Source organism: Apis cerana, linkage group LG14, assembly GCF_029169275.1.
Source record: "Apis cerana isolate GH-2021 linkage group LG14, AcerK_1.0, whole genome shotgun sequence".
Lineage (NCBI taxonomy): Eukaryota > Metazoa > Arthropoda > Insecta > Hymenoptera > Apidae > Apis > Apis cerana.
Window position 1 is genome coordinate 6,314,967 of NC_083865.1, and position 26,515 is coordinate 6,341,481.

Here is a 26,515-nt window from a genome sequence, read left to right on the forward strand (position 1 = left end):
TACAAACTTTTCTCTTATTAATATGTTGGTTCTTATTGTTAATAATTTTTAAAATTAATTATATTTTATATAATTCCCTCTCAAAAATAATTTTTATATTGATAAAATTAAAAATTTGTAATAAAATATAAATAATATATAATGTTCGCCTTTTATAAAGTTTATATTTTAAAAAAATACGACACTTAATTATTTAAGTTTAAAATCTTTAAAACATAAGATTATGTATTTTATTCTTATTGTGTTAATGTTAATGTTATTAAGAGTATAAATATAGAATAATTGAATCTTATCAAGAACTCTGAAAAATCAGTACTTTATATTATAGATATATAGCATATAGATTTTCTTGCCTAGTACTTAAAAGAAAATTATTATTGTATTGAATATCTTTTGTGGAAGTCTATTTTCTTTTTCATGGTATAATAAGTTTTTGATTATTTTTATGTTCGTATGTTGTTTTTTGTATATGATATTTATTTTTTAATATTCTATATTGTTCTATTAAATCATTTATATTAAATGTTGAAATAGAATTTTTTAAAACAGTAATAATTACAGCAATATAAAAAATATAGTTGTTATAAATATTGCTTTTACTATATGTATACAATTGCTTAAATAAATTTGGAATTGAGTTGTCATAAGACAACAATATATCATACATCTGGACCAAAAAATGTATAATAATGAAAATGTAATAAAATATATGTTTGAACAAAATTTTGTTTTACCAATCTTTATTTTATTTATTATATTATTAAATGTGTAATCAAATTACACTGCTTACATCTTTTTATGTTTAATAAGCTAATTAAAATATTATAAAGAAATGTATTATTGCAAATATAATATCAATTATTATTAACTGCCTAATGTATAAGTTGATACTTAACTATTAATTATGTAGTTATAAAATGCAAATATAATAAAATATTATGTGAAAAATGACTTTTATTTTTTTCTTAATATTTCAATATTAATTGAAATAGTTTTTAATAGTTTTTTTATTTTATATAATAATTATAAAAATTATATAATCTTTACTTAGTCTTTACTTATAAAATAATACAACATTAAAAATAAATTATATTAATATGAAAATATTAACACACAAGTCTATAAGAAATGTATCTTCCAGCAGTTTCAGAGGGTCTAATAATTTTTACAACTTGTCCACGTTTTAAACCAAAATAACGTGCCACTGGATCACCAGCTTGTATACGCATTAATTGATTCTCTTTTAATTTATATCTAGTAAGTAATTCCTCTTTCTCATCTGGTGTAAGTACAATATGCTCAGGTACTAATTCATGTTCTGTAATATTAATAAGTAATTCAGATTCTAAAAATTGCTCTAATATATATTTTGGTGCCATATCCACCAATGATTGTTTTGCAGATGGTGTCATCCCTTGCTGTACAACAATAATAGCCCTATAAAGAAACAAAATAAAAACTTAAAATTATCAAAAATTAATGATTTTTAAATTATTATATTATTAAAAATAAACATTCATCTATTATGGCAAATTACCTATGAATTTTTTCTTCTTGCATACGTTGACAATAAGTTTTAATGGTTTTGATACCGATTTTTGGTTCATCAGGAAAAAATACAAACAATTGATCTGTTGGATCATCATTATGAGCAACTAAAACTATAAGATCACTACGTGCCGGTCTTTTTTCACTTGGTTTATCTCCAAATTGTTCTTTAAATTGTTCCAGAGTTTGATCTAATTCATCTTGTGTAACCAAATAACCTCGATCATGACATAATTGCATTACCGTTTTCCTTATTCGCCATAATTTATATGTTTCAGCTTCATCATCCATTTTTCAAGAAAATTAAAATTAAAATTAACACTAAATAATTAAACAATTATATAAATATTTTCCACTTTTCCTTGTTGCTTTTTCTAACTTCTGCAAATAATACGTTTGTAATAGATATAATCTCACTTTTTTAAACTATACGATTAATATAACTACGCATGCGTGTCATTAAACTGTGAACCAAGCTTTAAGTTGAGGAATAAATTTTATCATAAAATATATGAAGAATGATTAAAAAGACATTGTTGCGCATCATAACAACCGTTGCATAATATGTACAGGATATATTGACGATAATATATAACCTTTGTTGAAAACATGCAATAATATAATAGTAGTAACAATATTAACAATAATTCCTATAGGTATTATGAAAGTTTTATATTATAGTATTATTATATACTATAGTTAAATTTCTATAAACTATATACTATAATATAGTTAATATATTATATATATTAGCTATATATTATATTTTATTAACTAATAATTAAATAGTATACTTTCAGAAATCTTTGTCAAATAAGAGATAATGATAACAATCCTATATCTTTTTTCCACTATTTAGTTTCTTTTTCTTCTTGTTCATTTGCGACACTCTGGAATTAATGTTAATATTGTAATTTTTATTATATTATTTTACTATATTTCTTTTTGTTTTTTATTTTTTATTTATATCCATTTCAATGCATTTAATAAAAATTTAATTTATTTATAATTTAATTAGAAAAATGAAATAAAATATATGAACTTATATTTTTGTTTGTTTTGTTTTTAATTTTTGATTTTGTTTTTAAAATAGATTTTCTAAAATTTTATATATATTTTATAATACTTTGTATATGTTTTAAAGTTTTAAAGAAAAGTTTTAAAGATAAAAGAATATATATATATATATATATATATATATATAAATAATATAATATACATGAATAACTTAATTAATAATAAATATATAAGGTGGTGTATATAGAAACATGAAAATTTGCATTTTTTTTTTTTTTTTTTTGATTCAAGAATCTCTTATTCATCAAATATACATCAAATGGTGCATTATGTATTAAGGAGTCGCTTGAATAATAACATAAATCAACTATTCACTCGATTTCATTTTACTGTACTTTTTTTTGTTTTTAAAAAAATCAACACTCGTGATTCTCTGATAGATATATTCCTTTCTTGTTTCAACTTATTACATATCTTAAACTACATAGAGAAACGTTTTTTTGTACTTATAATAATATTACATAGTAAACGCACTAAAACAATAAAAATTAGATTCTTAGGTGTGTATTTTGGAATTTAAAATATCTTATCTTTCCGATAATGTTGCGATTTTGAAGTCAAAGGGCAGATTTTTTTTTTATATATATAATATATATATTTTCATGTATATATTTTATGTTTTTTTAAATAAAATCGTTTTAAATCCAATTTAATTTATTTTATTACAATTCCCCTATGATTTCTATATATTTTGTACGATCTTTTACAAATATTCTCTCTCTTCACAGAAATATAATTAACAAAGAGAATAAATAGAATATTAAAATATTATAAATATAAAATAATACTTATTAATAAATAATAATATTCCTATATTAGGAAGAGAGAGAGAATTTATGTTAAATATAATTTAAATAAAAGTTAAAAAACGTTTCAAATTCATTCACTGGTTTATATCCATTTTTTCTTATAAATTATATACGTTATAATATAATAAATTATAAGTTGATTTATAATTTCAGTGCAATTTTCTCATTTCTATCAATTTGAATTCTTTTAATTATTCGGCAATCTATTAGTTTCGAATATTTTATTTGAAAAATAATCCGCGACTGTAATGTTTCATTTGAATTACTACTATGCGATATAATTCACGTGATTAATTAATTTATCAATGTACAATGTAGGTACGAAAAGTATACTCACACAATCGTTGCCAATTAACACTGGATATTTTATAAACGAAATTTGTATATATTACATTAAGTATTTATATTTCGTATACATAGTTTAAGGATACAGAAACAATTCGGTTCGTTCAATGATTCATGCCTGACTTGTGTAAAAATTATAAAATAGAAATTTTTCACTCTATTTTTTAACCCTTTCGTTACGATACTCTCGAAATTGAAGGCCAATTTTTGATTTCCAATTATTTTATTTTTATTACATAATGTGAACATTTATGTAATTTTTAAATAATTACTCCCAGTAACAAAATAAACAAAAATAAAAATCACTTTTCATTATAGGAAACGTATATGTGCTTTTATGTAACGAAAGGATTAATATCAATCTTGTTTCAATATTTTTTCATTCACTGCATTATTCCACTCCTAAAACTATAACGCTTTAATAGATTTAAATAACAAATAAAAAAGTGTTAACATTTTAACGATAATAAATATTTTAATTGTAATTCTAACAAACTAAAATATTTAAAGATTAAACTTTAATTTAAATATTTTAAGTTTAACTTAAATTGCAATTAATTACTATGACGAAGAATATCGATTTATAGGAGGGCGAATTTACTGTGTCAAATTACCGCCAATAGCTGTCTGACAAATTTCAATATTATCGAAGTATTTCTTCATTTAAATTATCATTTTACAATTTCGTACAACTAATTCTAAATTATCTTTATTTTCATTGTACTTTTTCTCTTTGCCTTCAACTATTGGCAAATGGCAAAAAAACACAGAAAATATTAAAACTAAAGAGAAGAAAAATTTAAAAATTCTTCGTCTCTGCCCCAAATTATTATTTATGTATATATTACACTTCAAAATCGCGATTCAATTTCTCTCTTTTTTTTTTTTTTTGATATAATATCGTGAAAAATAAATACGTTGATGATCGCTCGCTCTTTTTCTCCAAACAAAATCCCGAATCGAAACGAAAAAACGTCATCTTCGATTCATCGATTCTCCTTTTTCGCTTTGCTACAATTTTGAAAGGTGACAACGATTAAGATCGACAACGTGCCAGGCGTTTCTTATTTGCGATTCTTTGAATTTCTTTTTTTTTTTCACTTTTTTTTTTTTTACGAAATAAACGCGCTAAAAACGACTCGATGCAAAATTATTAAAAAAGAAAAAACACGCATTAATTTCTTTTTCAGAATTTCACATCGTTGTCGCTCCCTCAATCATTTCTATGTGTTTATTAATTCTTTTTTTTTATTCTTTTCTATTTTTTTTTTTTTTTTTGACGATATTAAAACGCCTGGAACGATGTGCAGTCCGATATTAATGGGCGTACTCGTCGTACCGATAATATAAAACGTGAACGTGATTGCCTGGTTTGAATTACAAAGAATGTACGTGATACGCGTTAGTCGCGGATTACAATTTACCGTATTATTTATTTTGTGACCAGTCCGACGATTCGTTCTCATCCATCGTAATCATTTTAGACAGTGATCGACGATGATTTTTTGTTTTTTTTTTCACATTCGAGACGAATCGAGTCTACACATACGTCTTTCATTTTTTTTTTCCTCCTTTTTATCTTTATTCTTTTTATTCTCCTTATGATTATCACTGCCCGGAGAGAACTTTCGACGATTAAATGATTTTTACCTTACGATCAGGTTTCAATATATTGTTCTCATTATTTTTTTCTTCTTTTTTATTTCTTTTTCTTTTATTCAATTATTTATATCTGCGGTCACGTCTCGCACGGTATTTTATTCGATAAAATCGAAATTTCAGTTTAAAATTCGGGAATTCATTCAGCGCGTTACACCTCGTTATTCACGATAAGAATACTTATATACAATTAATTCATCATAATTGGTTTTTTTTTTTTTATGTCAGTCGTTATTGAGCAGGACGTTATACTGATCCGACATTGTGCTATGATTAAACGGACAAATCAACAAGAATGAGCAAAACGGAAGGACAGCGTGAAACGACGATAAAATTAGCACAACACTCTTGCCTTCTTTTTTTTTCACCCTTTGTTCTTTCTTCTTTCTCTCTTTTTTTCGCGTGATATCTGTACGCTGTTTTTTAACATCTTTTTAAGTCGTTCCTTTCGCTTTTCTTTTTTTTTTTTTATTATTATTCTTTTTCTTTTTAAATATATCGGTGTTATTTTTATCCTCGTCTATATATCGTTCCTCTGATCTAAAATTTTTTTTTTTTTTTTAACGATCGAAGCATCGAACTATACTCAGCGACGAATCGATAGTGGCGATACAGGTCGGAAGAAACGAACGACAAAAAGGAAAACGCCAGAAAGGATTCGCTTGATATAATTTTCTATAATTCTTTCGTCGAAAGGAAATCTATTGCGTCTTAGAGATACTCGCGAGAAACGAATTCATCGCATGCAACAAATGAAATAAATACGACAGAACACTTAATTCTACTATAAAGTATACGGAATGTAAAGAAAGGTCTAAAACTTTTTGAGCTTACAGTACACAGGTTGAATTCAGCTCATAAAAGTCAATTTTTTTCGTATCGAATTTTGTATTTTATTCCACGATATCGAAGATCCAATTTTTTTTAAGATTCAAGAAGTTAACAATAGATACATAAATACGTAAGTTGAATTTTAATTAATCTTCAAAATAATTCGTTGAAGGAAAAAAAAAAAACTACTTTTTAATTTATTTGGAAACAATCTCTTTCGAAAATCTCATTACTTCGTTATTGGTTATTCGCGAAAGAATTTTTGATAAAATTACAATTATTTTAGACTCTTTCTTTGAAACATCCTGTATTATATTTCCGCTTGATGGAAGAATTCTCGTTAACGCGTGTGGCGGATAAACGATACGATTGACAATTGAAACAAAGTTTGCACGCAAAAACTAAAATCCTTTCAATCTCATCCCCCCCTCTCTTTCCCACCCTCTTTCCTTTCGTTATTATTTGCAACGCTCTTTTTTTTTTCTTTTTTTTTTTCCCTCTATTTTCTTTTTTTTTCCTTTTTTAAAATCTTTTCCTCTCGAAGGATACCTCCGACGCACATTTCGCAACACGCTTGCTCGAAAACAAAATTTCTACGCCTCCATGTCCCGTGATGGATCGCGTCACGTTCGATCCACTCGGTTCAGTCCATTTTCATATATATATATATATATATATATATCTATCTATATATATATATATACTTTTTTTTTCATTTTTTTTTCAATTTTTTTTCTTTTTACGATTTTTTCTTTCCACCTATATATTTCACATTGAACAATATCCTCAGTCTCGACTGGTCAATGAGCAATACTTTAGAGATCCCGTGATCTCGAAAAAGTCCAAAGGAGAGCAACGTCTGTGTGTATGTGAACGTGTATGTGTGTGTACGCGTGTGTGAATGTGTATATGTAGGTATATGTGTGAAATAGAGAGAGAGAGTTTTTTTGTCACGTGTGATACTACCGCCTCGATCAATAATTAATATCTAAATGTATAATCTCTCATGATAATGCGACTTTTTTTTTTTTTATTCTCTTAATATCAGCTAATTGTCTCCTCGAGAATATTACTTTTCTCTTTTATATATATATATATATATTTTTTTTCATTTTTTTTTCTTTTTTCATCGTTCTTTCAATCATTTCTCTTCTTCTTTTTTTTTTTTTTTTTTTATCTTTTTCTCCTTCTTTTCTTTTGATTCACCTCGACTCAATGTTAATCATTGGATTTAAATAATATGATTAACATTGATTCGTTTAATTCCGTTTAGACTGAGGATTTTTTTTTTTTTTTTTTATACACAGGAATCATTGTTGCATTAACGATTTACTTGTCAATTATAATTACGTTATATTATTTATAAATTTATTCATTCGCATGTAGTTCGTTTAACAGGCCGTGGCTATACAGGGCCCACACTACATTTGGTTTTCATCCTGTGGCACGCGGTCTTCCGAATATGTTACAGAGGTGTGTGTATGTGTGTATAATATAATATATATACGGTCGCATAAGAGAGCTTAAATCTTTATTACCATTTTCGTTTTTTTCCGTTGGTTTTTTATTATGTATATATATATTATATATATATATTCATTTATATATAATATATTTCGTCGACTACTTCCTACCGTACCGAGCGTTGTTATTTCGTTGCGCTTTCCTTGGTCTTTTATGTGGTCATCGAACTTCAGGCACGGATTATTGAAAAGTCTTCTGTCGAAGTACACTTTGTTCTCGATTTTATACCTTCATCCCATTCTTTCCTTTCCCACTCTTGTTTCAAACACAAGCGTACGAGCATCTCCCAACGAATGTGTGTTCCCTCCTTCTGTTCTCGAAATATCGACACAACATTACAAGATATTATTGACGCGAACGTTATACGCTCTTTCACACCGTCCCTTGGCGATAGTATTGACAAAGATGACGGGCATACCATTAGAAAAATGGTCGCAACGCGGATCCGGGGACACGATCCGTCGAGACAGCTCGAGCAGACAGACTTTATAATTAAATTTATTCGACGTGGACCGATATCACTCGCGTATGCACCTTTCCACCCCTCTTTCCCTGTTCGTTCTTGATCCACTGTGCGGACTACCCAATGCGATAATGATACGCAATAACCTTACTTTTGCAAATGAAGATTTTCGTCACCTGCGAACAGATAGGTGGACCAATATCCCAAATTGAACAAGATAAACATGAGGGGGAAAGCGATACGCGAGACGAAGTCAATCCCGGCGGTACCTTTCGCTCGACAGGTGAACCAACGCCGCGGTAAAAGACCCCAGCAGCACCTCTCGGTACGAGGAAGCGGAAATCGTTGAAAACGGCGGATGTCTTGAGGTGGGGTCGTGCGAACAGTCGCCGCGGGTGGTGAGGGCGTAGCCCTGCGAGACGCAGTGGGCGAGGGCGAGGGTGAAGGCGAGGGTGAGGGTGAGGATCTCGCAGGGCTTTTGCACGAGTGCCGCGAACCCCTTGGCGAGCATCGACCGCTACCTTCGACGTTGTGCAACGACGAGAACGAGGGAGATCTCGGTTGCTGTGCTTGATGTATGTGATAGCGCGGGTGGTGTTTGTGCCTCTGGTGGTGGTGGTGCGATGGTAACGACTGATGTTGACCAGATGGGGCGGGCGGCGGTGGCGGCGGCTGTTGCTGCAGGTGTTGTTGCGACTGTTGTTGCAGGTTACCGTGTTGATGCTGGTAGTGTTGGTGATGGAGGCGACAACTGTGGTACGGTGGTTGCGGTTGTTGGTGATGATGGTGGCGTGGGCGCGAACGATGATGAGGTTTGGCGGTTGTGCTTGTTGTGGTTGTGGTGTGAGAATGATGGGAATGGCCGCGAGCCACGTTCCTTGATCCCAGCGCTTCCTCGTCGACGCTTACTCGTTCTGCTCTTCCTCCCGAAACAGGTACGTGGACCAGTACGCGAGATTGAAGAAAGCGAATACGATGGGGAAGAAGATCCGTGAGATGACGTCGATGCGCTTGGACCTCGTCGGGAACTTGGACAGCCACGACCTGCAGCAGTTTTTTTTTCGTGGTTGCATATGTAATTCGCAGTGCTGCATCCTATCCACCGACATGGTATCCTCCGGTTGTCGGACCAGAGGTTTCTGAAAAAATTACCACGATGTCCGGCCATTAGTCGCGCCTTTCTATTCGTCTTTTCTTTCTTTCTTCGTAAATTATCGACTTTCTTTCTTATCTTTCTTTTTTCTCCCAAGATATACGGAAGAATCAAAATTATTACTTTTTCTTTTACAGTGACTCGTTAAACTTTCCCGAGCGAACGATAACGAAATATCGAGTTCTGCTCCTTGATTTGAAACCTTTATAAAATTACTTTGGTTTTTCCCAATTTTATTATGGTGACGAGTCAACGGGTCACTGTATATTCACTGTATATTGAGAATAGGAAAATGAGACACATTCGCAAGATGTATATTTTGTAATGTATTATTCTCTATTAAGAGAAAGTTTTAAAAGGAAAGATCAATATTTCGAGGAAATTTATTCACAACTTTGATTATAACGGAAGTGGATATAACATTTAACACGTAAAGCTAATTGTGCGAGTTTGTAATAAAAGTGTTGGCACATTTCCCGTCTATTTCTCTCTTGTATGTACATGCATTATATTCTCACATTTTTTTTATGGAATATTTCACAACAAAAAATGTTGGAGACATTAGGAGAACAATCTAAATTGAAAATATTTTTTTTATGGATCTGTTTCTTATCAAGTGATCTAAAATTGTATAAACATGCATATCATATAATATTCCAATGATATCAAAGTGATCTAAAAACACATCCAACTTTGATTAACGATAATTCAAATATTTAACTCGTATGGAATATGTGAATAAGTGTAAAAACCTAATAAAAGTTTGTGTAAATATTTTTCATCGATTTAAATGAACTATCATTGAATAAATATTATATTTATTTGTTTTTTCTTATTATGACTGTATAAAAAATATCATTCTAGTATGAAAGAGCTACCATAAAATGTAATGATATATTTTTTCTATCTATACAATGTAGCAAGCATTTGTCATATAAAAATATAATGTTCATTACCATTAAACTATTATAGCATGTATATCTCTAGAATGATCAATTATTCAAATGCTGAAAGTCACATTACTGTATGAATGTAAAAATCAAGTTAGAGATATAAAATACTAGACTTTTTAAATGAATTATTTACCTGTAGAGAATGTTGAAGTGGTCCATCATATCCGGTCTAGCAGTTTATAATAATAAAAATAAAATAATAGAATGAATGTACGTTGTGACAGCTAGATTCAGAATTTTTCAATTTATACACACTTCAAGCAATTATATTGTTAAGAAAGAAAAAGAAAAAGGAAAATAATAAAAGATATAACATCTTATGATTAATGCTCTATGCTTATGAAATATTTTATATGCAAATAATTAAAGTATAGAATGATTACTATATATAAAAAAAAATGAAAAGAAGCTTAAAATTAAGCTCATTTTTCTAATCGTCGTTTTACCATTGTACACAATATTCGAAATGCAGCATTTTATCATTGACCAAAGATGAATGTTGCCGGAAGAAATGTTGCTACCTTTTTTCTTATTTTACCATTTTATTATGCTATAAAAAATCGTATATTTAAAAAAGATAGAATAAAAATAAAGAAATTCATAAGAAATGAAAGAAAATCTAAAAAGATTCTAATACACAATAATGAATAGTAAAAAACGAAGAAACAAAATTTATTATTATAAAAAAATATTTGATGTAATATAATGAAAATATATAATTTAAAAAAAAAATAACGTACTTCTAACATAAAAAAGTAAATAAAAAAAATATTTAATGAATTAGATTATCAATTATTCTTAACACGAAATAAGTATCAGAATTATATTATCAATGAATCAATGTGCTAATATTTAGGATTTTATATATCAAACATTAATAATATGAGATTTACTAAGGAATAAAAAAAGGAAGACACAATTTCCATTCTATACACTTAAGACAATAGGAACAATAAACACCGTTATTTCTTTTTTTTTTTTTTTTTTTTTAAGGAAGGAAAGGAAAAGAAAAAGAAGGTATAAAGAAGCACTTGGGGCTTGAATAACTTATAATATTCTTGTATACTGACCATAGCGAAATTTGACGAATTATCTGGTTCGACTTGATCAGAGGGTAGATCCATCGATGTGGATTGTTCCGTTTCAGACGGCGGATATTTTTTCTCTATGTTATCGCTGTGCATGTCGCTCCGCGACGCATAATTTACTAGAGCAAATTCGAGGAGAGCGCCGAATACAAAGGTCAAGCATACGCCTGTCCAAATATCGATAGCCTTTGTATAAGAGACTGGTGGCAGTGAGGCATTTATTCCTGACGTTTGTGTAGCCATCGTCAACAAGGTGGTCACACCTAAATATAAGAGTAATTAATCAAATTAAATAACCGATATATAATTGATAATTCCTTTAATGAACCTATCAATCTTAATTAATCTTCAGAGTAACAACGTAGAATAAAATAAATAAGAAAAATAGATTTATATAAATTTTCATAGGTTCATTTGGAAAAATTTTCTTTTCGAATCGAAACATTTATATTCACTTGAAGATTACCTAATGAAACTCGAGCTGGTACAGCACTTTGATCGAGCCAGAACGATACCCAGGATACAATAACGAGCATGCAGCAGGGAATGTAGATTTGAATAAGATAGTAACTGAATTCTCTCTTGAAGAGCAAGTCAACTTTCAAGCAGCTGTACTCTCCTGCAAATTGATTGAATCTTTCATTAGTTTTACATAGTAATTTAATAATATAAAATAAAACAAAAATAGACAATTCACGGACCAGTATTCGTCTTGCTGTTACAATAATCAGTAAAAAATTTCTCCAACGTGAACCGAGGCAGGTGTAGGTTTTTAACAACTTGGACAGGATCTCCTTCCTTCCATAAGAAAACCAAATCATCGGTTGTCCAACCATCTAAAAAAAATTATATTCTCTATTAATATATAAAATTTATTACATAGAATAAGAATAAAATCAAATTTCTGTTGTTGTATTATATCATGCATTATAAATTTGATATTTAGATATATATTTTTTAATACAAATATAGTACTTACAACTTGCCATACGCAATGAGCAAACTTGTCGATCCAAGGGGTACAATTTTAAATTCATCGGGCATGATAATGTTAAGGATATCCTGAAATATGAAATGAACGTAAGAATAATTTTAAATTATTAAATTATTTATATTTTTTGGAATATGTATCGATTGTTATTATTATTATTACCGTATACTGTATAGAACGGAACCATTGGGAAAAATACGAATGTACACATTCGGCATAATAATGTTGTGAAAATGTCCTTCTTTCTCATTCGAAAAGAACAGATCTGGCATCCAAACACGACTCGCATCCGTTAATGTTAAATATTTTAGACGACCTACAATATAATTTTACAATATTAGAACAAAAAACAGAATGAATGTAGAAAAACGTGATGAAAACAAATTGAAGTTCCATATATACCTCCAAAATCATTAAATCGTAATCGTTCATCCAGCCATTGTTCCCGGAATGTTAACTGTACAGAATATTCCTGCAGAGAAGAAAAAATAAGAACGATTTAATCGAGTGAATCTTGATCGTAGCAAAATGAATAGCAAATAAATTATGCTCGAAATGATCGTTCGAAATTTCTATATAATGGTTCGTGAATAAAAGTGAATTAAATAAAGAAATAAGGCAAAAGAAATTTCAGAACAGACTTTTGAAAAGAAAATATTTCGTTTATTGGGAATCGTTTATTCGAAATGTTAAATAAATTTTGCAAGTATTTCTTTTCTCATCAAAATTTCTAAATATTTCGATTGTTCTTTTAAATGTCCAATGTGAAATTTCTATGCCTCTTTCTAATCATGAAATCAATCTACAGAAATCAACAAGGAAGAAAAATTAATTAAAATAATATAATAGCTGTAAAAATTAAAAATTTATTATGCATAAAATTAACTTCGTATTTTAATGTAATATATTTGTGGAATATGTGGAATTTAAAAATATAAGTAGAGCAACGTGACTTTTATAATATACAATTTTAACAATTCGGAAAAAATCAATTCGATTGCCGTACCATTGATTACATAAAAATTATTTTACTGACCTGGTCAACGTTATGAAAAATAAAAAGGGAAAAATACTTAATATCACGCTTGTTATTAATTTCACAATTGATTATTTATCTCAAGTAATCTTTGAACTCTTTTCAAATGAGCACAAAAAAGGAAAAAGAAAAGACTCATAAATCTGATGAAATTCTTGCAAACACTGAGATAAATTTCTCTCGGTGTACGATTCAGTATTACACGTCTAACACATTGCCACGATAAAGACGGATAGAAACGTCGAGAAATTTGAAAGACGAAACGCAAGACGAACGAAGAGAGAACAGTAAGCTGCATCAATAAACGTGAACGAGGTCAGTAATTGCGTAACATCAGCATCTTAAAGTCACCGACTGACTTTCTGAAACGTCTCCTCGAAAAATAATGATCGGGCAAAGCGTTCCACAAAAATCTTACAAATGTATCAGGGGATATTAATAAAATGATTCCACGTTCCACCATAAAATCGATCGGAATATATATCCGATCGATCGCTGGAACGAGATAAGAAAATTCTGACAGAAATCAAATAAAAGGAAAATAGAGGAGGGGGAGAAAAAAATCTCTAATAAAACAAAGTAACCAAAGATATCTTTGTCTTCGATGATAATAATAATAACGATGCCTCCTACCTACTCGATCGTACTTTATATCAGCCCAATCGAACGGAAGTATGCGCTAAGATACCTCCGTTCGAGTATCTTCAACGCTTCGTGAAAAAGAAAGAAAAAAAAAAATAAAATAACAATCCATCGATTAAGATTTGTATTCAACAAAAATTCGATTCTCCCTCCCTCAAAGCCGATCACTTCCCACATTTTTTCTTTTTCCACTCGTCCTTTCAAAGGGCACATCCAACTTTAAAACAGATAGTTCTTCGCTGATAGAACGATAAGAAATCCGCGAAAGATGTTCTGAGACTGAAGACTGGGAGAGAGGGAGGGAGAAAGGAAGAAGGGGGTGGAGAGAAAAGAAAAAAAAAAAGCCGGAACAAGAAAAAAGATTAACCCTGGACGGTTTTAGAGGTCGTTTCAACGGCAAAGAGCACTTCTGCTCCGACGACGAAAGGTCGTGGTAAATTTTTCCTTCTCCCTCTCTTTCCCCCTATCTCTCTCCACCCCTTTTTTTCACCTCCTCCTTCTTCTTTTTTTTGACCACGAAGCGTTAAAGAATCAAGGCCGCGTGGATATCTTGCTGGAATGAAAAAGTCTCGTTGCCGAGAAAAAAAAAATAGGGTAAGGGGCGCAGAGGGGAGCGGGGAAGGGGGTTGTGGACCAAGGGGGGACGAGCAAACAATGATGTTCAGGTTGTAGTTGTATACACCGCGTTGAAGCAAATGTAAAAGACATGCAATCGAAGCAACATCGAAGCTAACTACCAATAACTACCAGTGGATACCAGCTAGAAACAATCTTAACTCTACTCTACTGTATACTGCTATGTATGTGTCTGAAAATTATCGATGATATATATATATATAGAAAGATATGCATATATGTATGTACATTGCAAGTGGACAACGCATGCATGTTGGCTCACAGTTTCATTTTATCCTGGCTGGATCTGTCCCTGTTGACGGCATCCTGTCTTATTTATTTATTTATTTATTTTTTTGTCTTTTAAACTTTTGCTTATTGCTTGGAAGGGGGGTTAAATCCAAAATTTTTTCTTTTCTCTGTCATTCTTTGGTGTGTTTTTTATCTTTTTTGGATTCGAATATCCCGATATTTTTCCTCGATTTTCTTGGCAGCTCAGTACTCAGTAATGGAAATTAAAATTTAAATCCTTGTTCCGTTTTTTTTTTAATTCGTTTTAAATATATTCTCTTCCTTCTTTTTTTTTGTTTTCTTTTTATATTTTTGTATTTTATCGATTTTGCTCGCTCGTTTATTTGATTTTATTATATATTTGGTTCTATTTTATTTTCCGTTCTTTCGTATTCTTTTTTTCTCTCTCTCTCTCTCTCTCGACGATTAATTTCTGGTTGCGAACACTTACCATTATCCACGAGAGTTTCTGAAAATTGAGCAACATATCGCTCAAAAGGAGGATTCAAAAGGCCTCCGAAATTGCTGTATTTTTATCTTGTATTCTCTCTTATTTTCTTGTTTCGTTTATTCTCTTAAAAGCTCGAACTTCGGTATTTGCATGTTCCTACGTGTGTCGACAGGTTTGCAAAAATGGCTTGGAATTATGTGGGAAACACACAGTGATTCGAAGAAACACTGTGGCAAAAGAAAAAAGAAATTTGAAAAATAATCATCTCCTTATACACCTACGTCAAAGTACAACTAAAATTACAGGTACATCAGATTCGTTTTATTTCGAGAAAAATTCGTTTAAAGAGATATAACAATCGCTTACTTTTTTCTTAAGAAATTGTTCAGCACAATTTGTTCGATTCGTTTATAACATATCCTATATATCGAAATTAAACAAAGATCAAAATTAATTCATCGGACGTGTAACGATTAAACAAATGTATATGTATATTGATAACCAATAGTCAAAGTGAAGAATGGTTATATTTTATTATTTTTTTTTCTTCCGAATATATAAATCTTTTTTATGATAAAATTTGTATAACAATAAAATATTCTTCGTATTTTGAAAAATTCGTCACCTTCTCTCTCTCGTTTCGATCGATCAATGATAATTGATTTTCCTTCTCGCGATTTCTAATCCCGTTCAGAGTTTCTATGCACCTACCTGTTATGTATACGTGTTTATGTGCACGTGTGTGAAAGGGTAAACAGGCGTACGATACAGTTCTTTGTTCACGATACTTAATTATTCGACATCCTTTGATCGATCTGACGTTACGAAAGTGATATATCTTAATAAGAGTTCATTCAGTTCATTCACTTTCGCTTTCATGAATACATTACACGCAAGTGGTACGAGTCAGCTAATAATCGTACGGCCCGTACGATTTTCCCCGGAATGAAAGAGAATTCTCCTCGAATCTTTCTCAATTCTCTTGTCCCTCGACATTAATTAAACTCATTCTTCTTATATCACGATAAAATTTTTCTGAAATTTACCGTATATAATTATACTCACGAAATTTCGAAATAATTCTTTATCATCGAGTATCTGTTATTTAAGTATCGAGCGTAACGAGTAGTGATTAAATTTTGTTATGAATAATTCATAGTTACCCTCTTATGCTTCGGATTCATGTTACACATTATTCCCCAAATTTGTAAACCACTTGAGAAAAAAATATTATTTCGATTCCATTTCGAAGCCATCTAAAGTAACGCATGAGCAGTAACTATGTATAATCTCTGTTCTAAAGAATCCAATATTTTTGGGCAAAAAGTATATCTTGATGATTAATTATAATATTGTTTAAGCCAATATTGGCTTAAAAATACAGAAAAAAATAAAAAGAAAAATTATTTAAAAGTCATCATCGTCGTTGCTTCGTTGTTATTGTCCTAACACACATCTATGAACACGTCCCTGCTTCGTATAATTTCTTTATCATAAATTGGAAGATATTTTTCGTAATCTCTTAAATAATGTTACATGTATATACATATATATATATATACATATTTGTGACAGAGAAAAAGTATAGAAATAAAGAGAAAGAATAAAATAAAAAAAAAAGAAGAAAAGAGAAAAGATGAAACAAAGATCCAAACAAAGAAAATTAAGAGAAGATCGTCGAAACGAACGAGTACATACCATGTCGTCCTTTTAAACCAAATGTTCCTGCATGGAAAAAGTGATTTTTTCTTTTCTATACATAATACACAATCAAGCCTTTATATAGCGACAGGCTAAAGCAATATTTTCCTTCGAATGAAATTCTTTCTTTCCATTCTTTCCCACCAACAGGAGTAACAATAACATATACAATACTCGTTCGAGAAGATTCGTAGAACTTTTGAAAATTAATTCTTAAGTTCACGCCATGTCGAGATTTGGGGAGATTTTCACGAGAATTGGGATCACAATCGAGATCTGATTTCCTAATTTCGTAGTTTAGAAATTATTTTAGAAAATTATTTTAAAAATCTGTAACGAATGATGTTAACGTGGATCAGATTTTGACGTGCATCTTCTCTCGAGATATCGCGATACAGCGCGTCGATTATCGATTATTATGCCACTTTGAGGATTCTGACGTGACGTCCGTGATTTTCTATCAGATATGAGCACCTATTAGCGAACTGATCGATGGCACGATGAAATTCGATTCGAAACCCTCGAAGACGACGCTTTCTCGTCGACGTTCTTGCGATTTATATGATCTGATGATGTATGGACGACATTGGAATAGAGATAGATAGATGTAGAAGAGAGACAGGTAAGAAAAGATAGATGACTTGGGCGTCAAAAAAGAGAGATCGAATGAATAAGGAGAAGGAAGGGGATCGCTTTTTGAGGTATACACTCCTGTTTATAAGTATTAGAACATTTATGGGAAATACGATCTTTTATTGCCAATTATTAAAATTATACGCTTTCGTTTTGTAACATTGAATGTAATTCCTTTCCTTTAATTTTAATTTACAAGTATTTTTTCTTTTTTTAAAGTTAAATTTTATTTCAATTTTTTCTTAAGAATGTAAAAGATTGAATTTAATCAAAGTTTTCATCGTGATTTTTTTTACAAATCAAGCGTTCTAATATTTAAAAATGGAGGTGTACATGTATACACACATCACTAACAAAAAATTTGAAAGCAGTAAGATCCTTGAAAGAGATACGAGAAGAAAAAATAAATTAATTATTTTATTTAATAGCAATTGTTAATTACCAATTTCGTTCTGTATTTCATACAGAACAATAAATTTAATTAAACGGTACAACTTAATCTAATCTTGATATCATTATACATTTTCAAAACGAATAATAAATTATAAGCAAACGTAGCTAGAATATTATATAGAATCATCTGATAATAGAGCAAAATACAATACAAGAGAAAAAAATATATATATATATATATACAGAAGAGAATGCGATTGGAATAATCCAATTGAAACATCTTTTTCAAAATAAAAATTATCGTACAAAACAAAAAAAATCCAATGATACAATTTCCACGATAATCAAATAACAATAACTCGTGTAATTACATTTTCAACATCTAATATCAACTCGCTCGCCATCACGTAAATTCATATTTAAAGAAAAAAACCAATATGAATGCTTTCAAACTCTTCATCATCATCGTAATGTGGAATAACAGCATGCAGTTTCAGAAATTAAAAAAAAAAAAAAAAGAAAGAAAAAAGGAAAAGAAAAGGAAAAAAAAAAAAGAAAAGTCGAAAGAATAAGAATGCGAACGATCCGTAATCAATCACAATAAACTTTTTCACATCTGAACTCGTACGTAATCAATAATACACGGCCTGTGATTGCCTGTGTATCACCGTTCCACATCATCATGCTCTGCGACGATTAGTGAAGCTTGAGGCCGAAAGAAGATCGAATCAAGGTTCTGAAAAAAAAAAAAAAAAGAAAAAAAAAAGACCACCCTTGCCACTTGCATGATGAAGTCGATTTTTATCATTCGTTTTATCGTCACCTTTTTTTCTTTCTTTTCTTTTCTTTTTTTAGACTCAACCGCGTGTTTGCGATGTTTAAAGAGCAGTTTGCAGGCTTGAAGATGTTATCGAGATCTTTCTCTTCGGAGTCGAAAGTCATTAAATCTTTGCACGTTTTTTTACACTCTTGCTCGCGTATTAGAAGCGTACAGAGGCGTCGGTGTGCGTGTTGGTTTCGAGGTTGCGCATTGTATCGAGTTAAGATTTCCCGTTTATTTATATTTGCGATAGACATTGGAACGAAATATGAGAAACGTGATGCGGCGCAAATTCGAAGAATGTAGGAAGGTATATCGAATGTCAGTGGTAAAAGCGTTTTGAAACGTGTAGAAACGTTCGCTATTTTTGTAAGCAATTTCCACGAGCGAAGAAAAAGAGGAAGAAAAAATATATATATATATATAAAAAATCGTTCGAAATGTAAAATAAAATTTATGATGTATATTTCCGGTGCGTGCAGAGCGAAAATAAAGCATTTCCTGGGAATATTCTTCCCAGTGTGTGTAAAAAGAATTGTTGTAACGAGAGAAAAATAAAAATTCGAACATTCTGTATTTTGCAAATAGAAGGAATAAAATTCCTGAATCGTCACAGTTCTTCCGAACCTCGAACACCTCATGCAATCTTTTTTACTTTCCAATTTTCATACAGAGATATTCCCTCGCACAATTATGTTTTTCCTTGGCAACTATTCAAGCTGATATCGTCTATTTCTAACGTCAAGTGGAAATAGTTGAATTTCACGTAGCAACGAGTAAATAGTGAGGAACCTCTCTGTCACGTGACTATTGGTTATCAATCCTTCAATCTCTAATTATCTTACTGTTACGCAATTTCTTTCCAATTTCTTTCTCCATAATTAATTAATACATCAATGTAAACCGCAATGCAAAAGCAACGAAACGCACGACGAAACAATTGTATCGTTATATATATATATATACACATATACATATATATATATATACGCGAACACATCACTAGAGCTGGAATAAGACGATCGTTTGAAACTTTCGCTCTCAGTTTTTTTTTTATTTTCGTCCAATTACCCACGAGATATATTTAAAGATTACACAAAGTTTCGATTTGGAACTGGCTCTGATAAGGAGAGTTGGGTGGGCAATGGTTGAGAATCGGAGATGGGCAAAATGACAAGACGCGGATCATGATATCGCCGATTCCAAGTGTTCCGTAACGATTGCTCTGTCCAGGCTCTAGTAATCACACAGAAAAGGGGAAATTAAGATAGAAGAGAAAAAGAAAAGAAAAGAAAAGAAGAATATAGAACGTGGCGTACAAGAAGGGTGATTAGAGGAGCCTTCCGACTTTCGACTTTCGACTTCGACTGCCTGCGTACGAAGGATCGTATTTTTTCACGTGTGAAAAACGAGGAATTGAACGTATTTTTTTAAAATTCGAGGGAAAAATAAAACGGAAGAAATTCGAAATCGTTCTCTCAACGTTGGAAAATATTCAGAGAATGAAAGCTCGAATTGAATTTGAATTTTCTTATGGAAATTGAAGGGTTAAGATAATATCGTAGCCCATTAATACGTGGTATTCCTAAAAAGAAATTATACAATTTTCAAATATTACAAACAAAAAAAAGTGTCTTCCTTTGGTAATCAATAATGTGCATTTTTTTTGATACACTAGGAAAATATTCGAGTCGACAAAGACAAAGAGACAAACCTGATGAAAACACATCTGTTTCTGAAGTAAATTCAAATTTTGCAAAAAAATCACTAGCAAAGATTTCGTCGAAGACCATCATATATATTCGTACGAAAGTAAAGTTTTCATTTTATGTAAAAAGTATCAATCGTTCTTCTGGGCCAATATTATCTTGATCGAATTGTATGATGGTTTGGGAAATCGAGGGCTAGAACGAGAAAGAAAATAAAATTGTGGCGAGAGATAAAATTGAACGAAAGAAAGAAAGAAGGAAGAAGGAAATCAATTAGGCTCGACACGATCGCTCGCACGCATGATCGAAAGGAATGTATAAAAGAGAAACGTTGAACAAGAAAGCAATCCACGGGTCGAGTCTATACTTTACGCATCGTTTCATTCGTTTTTCATTATCTTCGTCGCGCTTCTATTTTCTTTAGTTCTCTAGCAAAAAGATTCCAATAAGGCATAGACTTGGTTGCAACGACCAGCACAGTTAAAAAATCGAACGTTCCGAAACAATCAAATATATATATATATATATATATATATATAGAATGTCATCGAACTGCTAGTGCAAAAGATGGCGTATCTATCTTAAAAAATAAGTCGAAAATATGGACATCACGTAACGTTATTTCTTATCAACCTTTGCTACTGATTCTTTTTTTTCTTGTTATAAATATTTATACTTTCAATCTTAATCTTCTTCTTCTTTCTTTTTTTTTGAAAATTAATCAGACCACGGATTTTATTTAAAGAAATAAAGAAAAATATAAAACGTCGACGCTTCGAGAAACGAAACTTTCCAAGAAAAAATATTTATCCACATTTCCGACTTATCTTATCATAGACTCGCTATATTTTGAAATATCAATTCGATAATATCCCAATATATAAGCACATATACATATAAATGGATATACGTATATATTATACCATAATATATCATACAGATATATACGTATATACATATGTATATATGTATTAAATATATTATATATATAATATATATATACACATATATATGTATATAATATTAACATGACAGTCAACGACATCGAGAAAAATCAACGAGGTGCGACTGATAGCACACATCCAACTGTTAGCGCGGCTTATCCATCACGTATATATTTATATATGTATGCATTTATTGCGAAGCACCCCCACATACGTATATAAATATATATACACATCACACGTAATATAAATACAAGTACAGACAAGTGCAAGTCTTACGGCATCATATACACGTGACGTTAAATATTAATAGATACACAATGTGTGGATATACAGATTGGTATATATAGGCCTTTTGTTTGAGATGATTGACTTAGATTGCACTCACCATGTTATAATCATTTATTTTGCTGATAGAGCGGAGAAAGATGTTGACCATCACATTTGTCGGCTCATCTAATACGTCGACCGGAACAGAACAAAACAAATCGATTAATTAAAAATCAGTTACCGTGGTACCGAGATTTGCATGGATTTTTTTTTTATTTTTATTTATTTCTTATTCTTTCTCTAAATTCTTTTTTTTTTTTTTTTTTTAATTTGATACATGGTCACTTCTTTCCGGGATTAAAACCGGGAGTTTTCTTTTTTTCTTTTTTTTTTTCTTCTCTTTTGGAAAAGAGTGAAGAAGGGAATGGTAATCTCTGGGATCATGATCAGGAGATACATTAATTTTTTTTCTTTTCTTTTCCTTTTTTTTTTGTGAGAAAAAGTATCTACGACTTCCAATATCGCTAAATTTTTTCTTTTTTTCTTTAATTTTGTTTTTTTTTGTCTACTAATTCTTTCCATCACTAGTGATTCGTACTTGCTTGCCTGTAAAAACGTCGTCCCCTCGATAGTGATATAATAGGACAAGCGGATGACTATGAAATGTCATGGAAATATGATCTGTACGCGTGAGAACATCCAAGCTGGCTAATGTTCCATGATGAAATGTTTCGCGATGCGGCAACAAGAGGTGAATTGTAAAATAGTAAATGTTGAGAGCAATCGGGTTATTTTATATGCGACAGTTGGGCGCCAAGAATTTCACGGTACTTGCCAAGAATTAGCTAGTTCCGTGTGTCTTTCGGATTTTTTCTTTCTTATTCTCCCAAGCTTCGTGATTCTTTTTTAATCTTTTAATAATCTTGCAACATCTTACAACATCTTCATTCCATCAGAAAATTCCGTTTTAATGTAACTTGGCGTGTTTCCAAACGTTCCAAATAATGAAAGAAAATTTTACGATTCATTTTCCGTCAAAATGATGTTCTAAAAGAAAATATTTTCTGGATGTTAAGGATAGGCAAGTTTCATTAAAATTCGAGAATTTTCGCATCGAATGATCGATCTTTGTTAAATGCGAGAAGATTTATTAATGAAACGAAAACAAGATGGAGAAAGTTTGGGAAAATAATAAAAAAAAAGATATAAATCGAAGGATTACCTCTGAACAAAATATCTATTTTACACGAGTGTTGAATGGAATGTTTGTTTTATCTTATTTTCGCTTCTCTGTATAAAAATTTATCGATTTATTATTAAGGTAATTCCATTATTAACTACGTGGATTCTTTTTCAAGAAACAATTCGGTTTAGTTACTGGAATAACTGAATTAGTCGAGTTAAGTATGCCATTTAACTGTTTCGAGTAAATTAGCTTCTCCTGCAATAGAAATAGGAATGATTAAAATAAGAGTGGCAACTTTTACAGCTATTTTAGATCTTTCACTATGGAACAGTTCCATTGTTTTTCAAACAATTTGCTAAGTGTGATCGATCGATAAAAAAGGTATTATGCAACTTTTTTTACCATCTGAGTAATAAGAAAGAATACTTGTATAATATTTAACAAGGGAAAGTATGTATGTTGTATTTATTTAATATAAAGCAGAATGGCACAGTGAAAGATGAAAAGACGAAACACAGTCATACATTTAAGACGAGAGGATACCTATTTAGATACAACGATAATTAAAAAAACAATGAGTGAAACACCTAAAAATTATCATGGAAGTCTGTATGAAAGAACACGAAGACAATGTTGTACACAGCGAAGCTATTGTTTTTTTTTTTTTTTAAATTTCTAAGAATAAAAATAATTATTCTCCAATTGTAAAGCGAGTAACAATTTTTAATAACAATGTGCAACTTGTTTGGAAGGGTATATAAAACGAGTCGAAGTCGAAACAAAAGGTAGAAATCTCTTGACAATGGATGATGGATTGAACTCTAATGAAAGTACTATTTCGATCGTTACAATTCGCGAGGAATGAGAATGATCGTTTCGTTTTTTAAGCAGCTTCAAGATAGAATGATAACGATTCTTCCCCTTTGTTGTCTCTGTTTTGCATTGCAGAAAAACGAACGAGAAGCATTAGAATCGTGGAAAATTTTACGTCTCGAGAAACATAGAGTCGAAAAATCTCGATCAAATGGAGATTTCGACAAAAGATGTGTCAACAAGCTACGAAGAGAGATAAAAAAATTCTTTATACAGGGTGAAACACGTAAAGTGTTCATGCTCTTTTTGAAATTCTTGTGCAGATATTATAGATTTTTAAATGACAAATTTTCGACAGTTACGACAGAGAAGTTTCCCTTCCTTCTTTTTAATGGAACGGCATCCTAACAACATTCTTTGCTTTCATAATATTGAAACGAAAAGCTCTCGAGATGTTACAATCTTAAATTTTATCAATTCTAATTTAACAAAAAAAGAAGCGAGATGGAGATTCTTTATCCTTGAACAAATTGTGTTCCAATTGTATTCCTCTAAAATTTGTCGCATCAAAGATTATTACTTTCTATAATTAAAAAAAAGTAAGGCAGAGTTTCGAAAAGAAGAATACGTACGAATATGTATTTACGTGATTCAGCTTGTAGAATAATATAATATTGAAAATATAGGATAATAAAGAAAAGCTAATAAAATAAATATAATAATAGAACTTATAAAACATTCTAAAAATCATTCGAACGAAAATTGAAGTTTAATCTAATAATTCTAAAGTACCCTGTACTCGTACCCTCAACTCAGATCTCTGTCACAATTTTACTTCTTCGATTATTTTCCTATCAATTACCAGCCATCGTTTGTTCTTCATCGAAATTTGCATACTTCAAACTTATTTAGACGCCATCTTGCAGAAGTTGACAATTTCAAATACGACTCGTACTCGTATAAATTACATTCATTGTAGAACGAATTGATTTCGATTCTTCTTCTTTGTTTTTTTTTTTTTAATTTTTAAACAGTTCAAAATTATACACACACATTTTTTGTACAACATGCTATGCATGCCCCATCATCGTTTAATCCCTTACTGCATTGTTCTTTCATTTCTCTCTATTTTTTTTTTTTTTTTTTTTAATAAAAAAAAATTCTCTTCGTTAAACTTCAGTAATCAAGATTGAAAAATAAATTTAACGAATTTAATGAATTTAACGCCGTGTAATTCCTCGCTGCTATATCCCTACGATGAACGACGAAATTGAATTTAACAAATTCGAGCTTGAAATTCTCTTTTCTTCTTTTTCCTTGAGAGGGATTACGAAACGATTAAAAGTTGATTAAAGAGATACGGAATATAAATTATTTATATAAGCTATATCTTCAATATATATTTACAATATCGACTGATAAATGATATTACAAAAAAGATAATTCTTTCTAAGGTAAATATATAAATCGAGTGAAAAAAAAACTCTACAAAATTTGAAAGAGATGAAATTTCAAGAGAAGCGTGTGAATACGAAATACGATGGGAATAAGAATAAGAAAAATTACGATCTTTTTTTTAATAAATAAGAATAAGAATCAGAAACAGCTAATCGTTCTACGTAGAAAAATCGAGAAGAGGATTGACATGCGAGAAATTAAAAAAAAAAAGTAAATGACTCACCATTTGAACGGATCTCGCAGGTTTGAAGGGAAAGTATTCACCTCTACTGCTATATCAAGACGTAGAAGATGAAATTCAGAGCAAAAACTACAAAAAATATCTGTCGAAACAATTTACGATTATTGTGGAAAAAAAAAATAAAAGAGTAGCTGAAACGTCTCCGATCTAATCGTGTCTGTTGCTGTTGTAAATTAAAAATGCAATCGAAGCCAGTTCAGAAATAATGTAATATCGAGGAAAAAAAAAAAAAAAGAATATCTGCCGGAGAGCAAAATTCTACAAAACCATTGCACCCTGATTCTCGAATTGTTTTTCATCAATTGTTACGTTACGAGTTTGTCGATCAATCCCTTCTCTGCTTTAGACGACAATAGATAAATATTTACATAAAAATATAAATAATTTTACATAAAATTCGAAATACTAATTTTTTAATGGAAAAATTTCTTAACGATTTTGATTAATTTTTAAAATTTATGGAGATATCTCGTCCATGGGAAGGGAAAGAGTCGGGGATAATAAATAAAGGATGCTGCTATATTTTCAGCGAGAACGAGAACCATATCTCGTGATACAATGTCGGACGAGTTATCTCGCGTCCTAATAAAAAAGACAGGCGAGGTATCTCCCCATCGAAAAGCTCGGGAGAGCTATTTCGTTCGTGAAATGATTACAAATCGGTTTAAAAAATTTTGCGAAGAAAAGCGACGTAAAAAAAAAAATCCTGCAAAAGCGAAATCACCTTCGAAACAAGTTAACGAAATGGCGGAAAACGGAAGCGGAAATACGTTCAAAGTATATTCTTTAGAAATTTTCGCAAAAAAAGAAGTTTGGCATATCTAAGAAAAGAATAGAATATCTAAGAAAAGATGGATAACAACATACGGTT

At 30.5% G+C, this 26,515-nt stretch overlaps 2 protein-coding genes across 12 annotated transcripts in view; both read right to left on the reverse strand.

Annotated features, from left to right (window-relative positions):
- Window positions 1–723: 723 nt before the first annotated feature.
- On the reverse strand, window positions 724–2,034 carry LOC107995602 (DNA-directed RNA polymerases I, II, and III subunit RPABC1). The gene is made up of 2 exons (XM_017053216.3): window positions 1,538–2,034; window positions 724–1,437 (listed from the first exon to the last, which is right to left on the reverse strand). The coding sequence occupies exons 1-2, from the start codon at window positions 1,837–1,839 to the stop codon at window positions 1,107–1,109; spliced, it is 633 nt and encodes a 210-aa protein (XP_016908705.1). The 5' UTR covers window positions 1,840–2,034; the 3' UTR covers window positions 724–1,106.
- Window positions 2,035–2,991: 957 nt separating this feature from the next.
- The window catches only part of LOC107995609 (glutamate-gated chloride channel), a 38,131-nt gene continuing 14,607 nt past the window's right edge, over window positions 2,992–26,515 (reverse strand). For 4 of the 11 annotated variants that reach the window (XM_062084296.1, XM_062084300.1, XM_062084302.1 and 1 more), the window contains 9 exons: window positions 22,065–22,132; window positions 12,844–12,913; window positions 12,604–12,757; window positions 12,430–12,512; window positions 12,152–12,286; window positions 11,917–12,069; window positions 11,433–11,713; window positions 10,496–10,531; window positions 2,992–9,395 (listed from right to left, as the gene is read on the reverse strand). In XM_062084296.1, the coding sequence (XP_061940280.1) occupies window positions 9,162–9,395; window positions 10,496–10,531; window positions 11,433–11,713; window positions 11,917–12,069; window positions 12,152–12,286; window positions 12,430–12,512; window positions 12,604–12,757; window positions 12,844–12,913; window positions 22,065–22,132 (1,214 nt within the window). In that variant the 3' untranslated portion in view covers window positions 2,992–9,161. The remainder of the gene's footprint in view (window positions 9,396–10,495; window positions 10,532–11,432; window positions 11,714–11,916; window positions 12,070–12,151; window positions 12,287–12,429; window positions 12,513–12,603; window positions 12,758–12,843; window positions 12,914–22,064; window positions 22,133–26,515) is intronic. The other 7 variants (XM_062084295.1, XM_062084294.1, XM_062084303.1 and 4 more) reach the window with 3 other exon arrangements.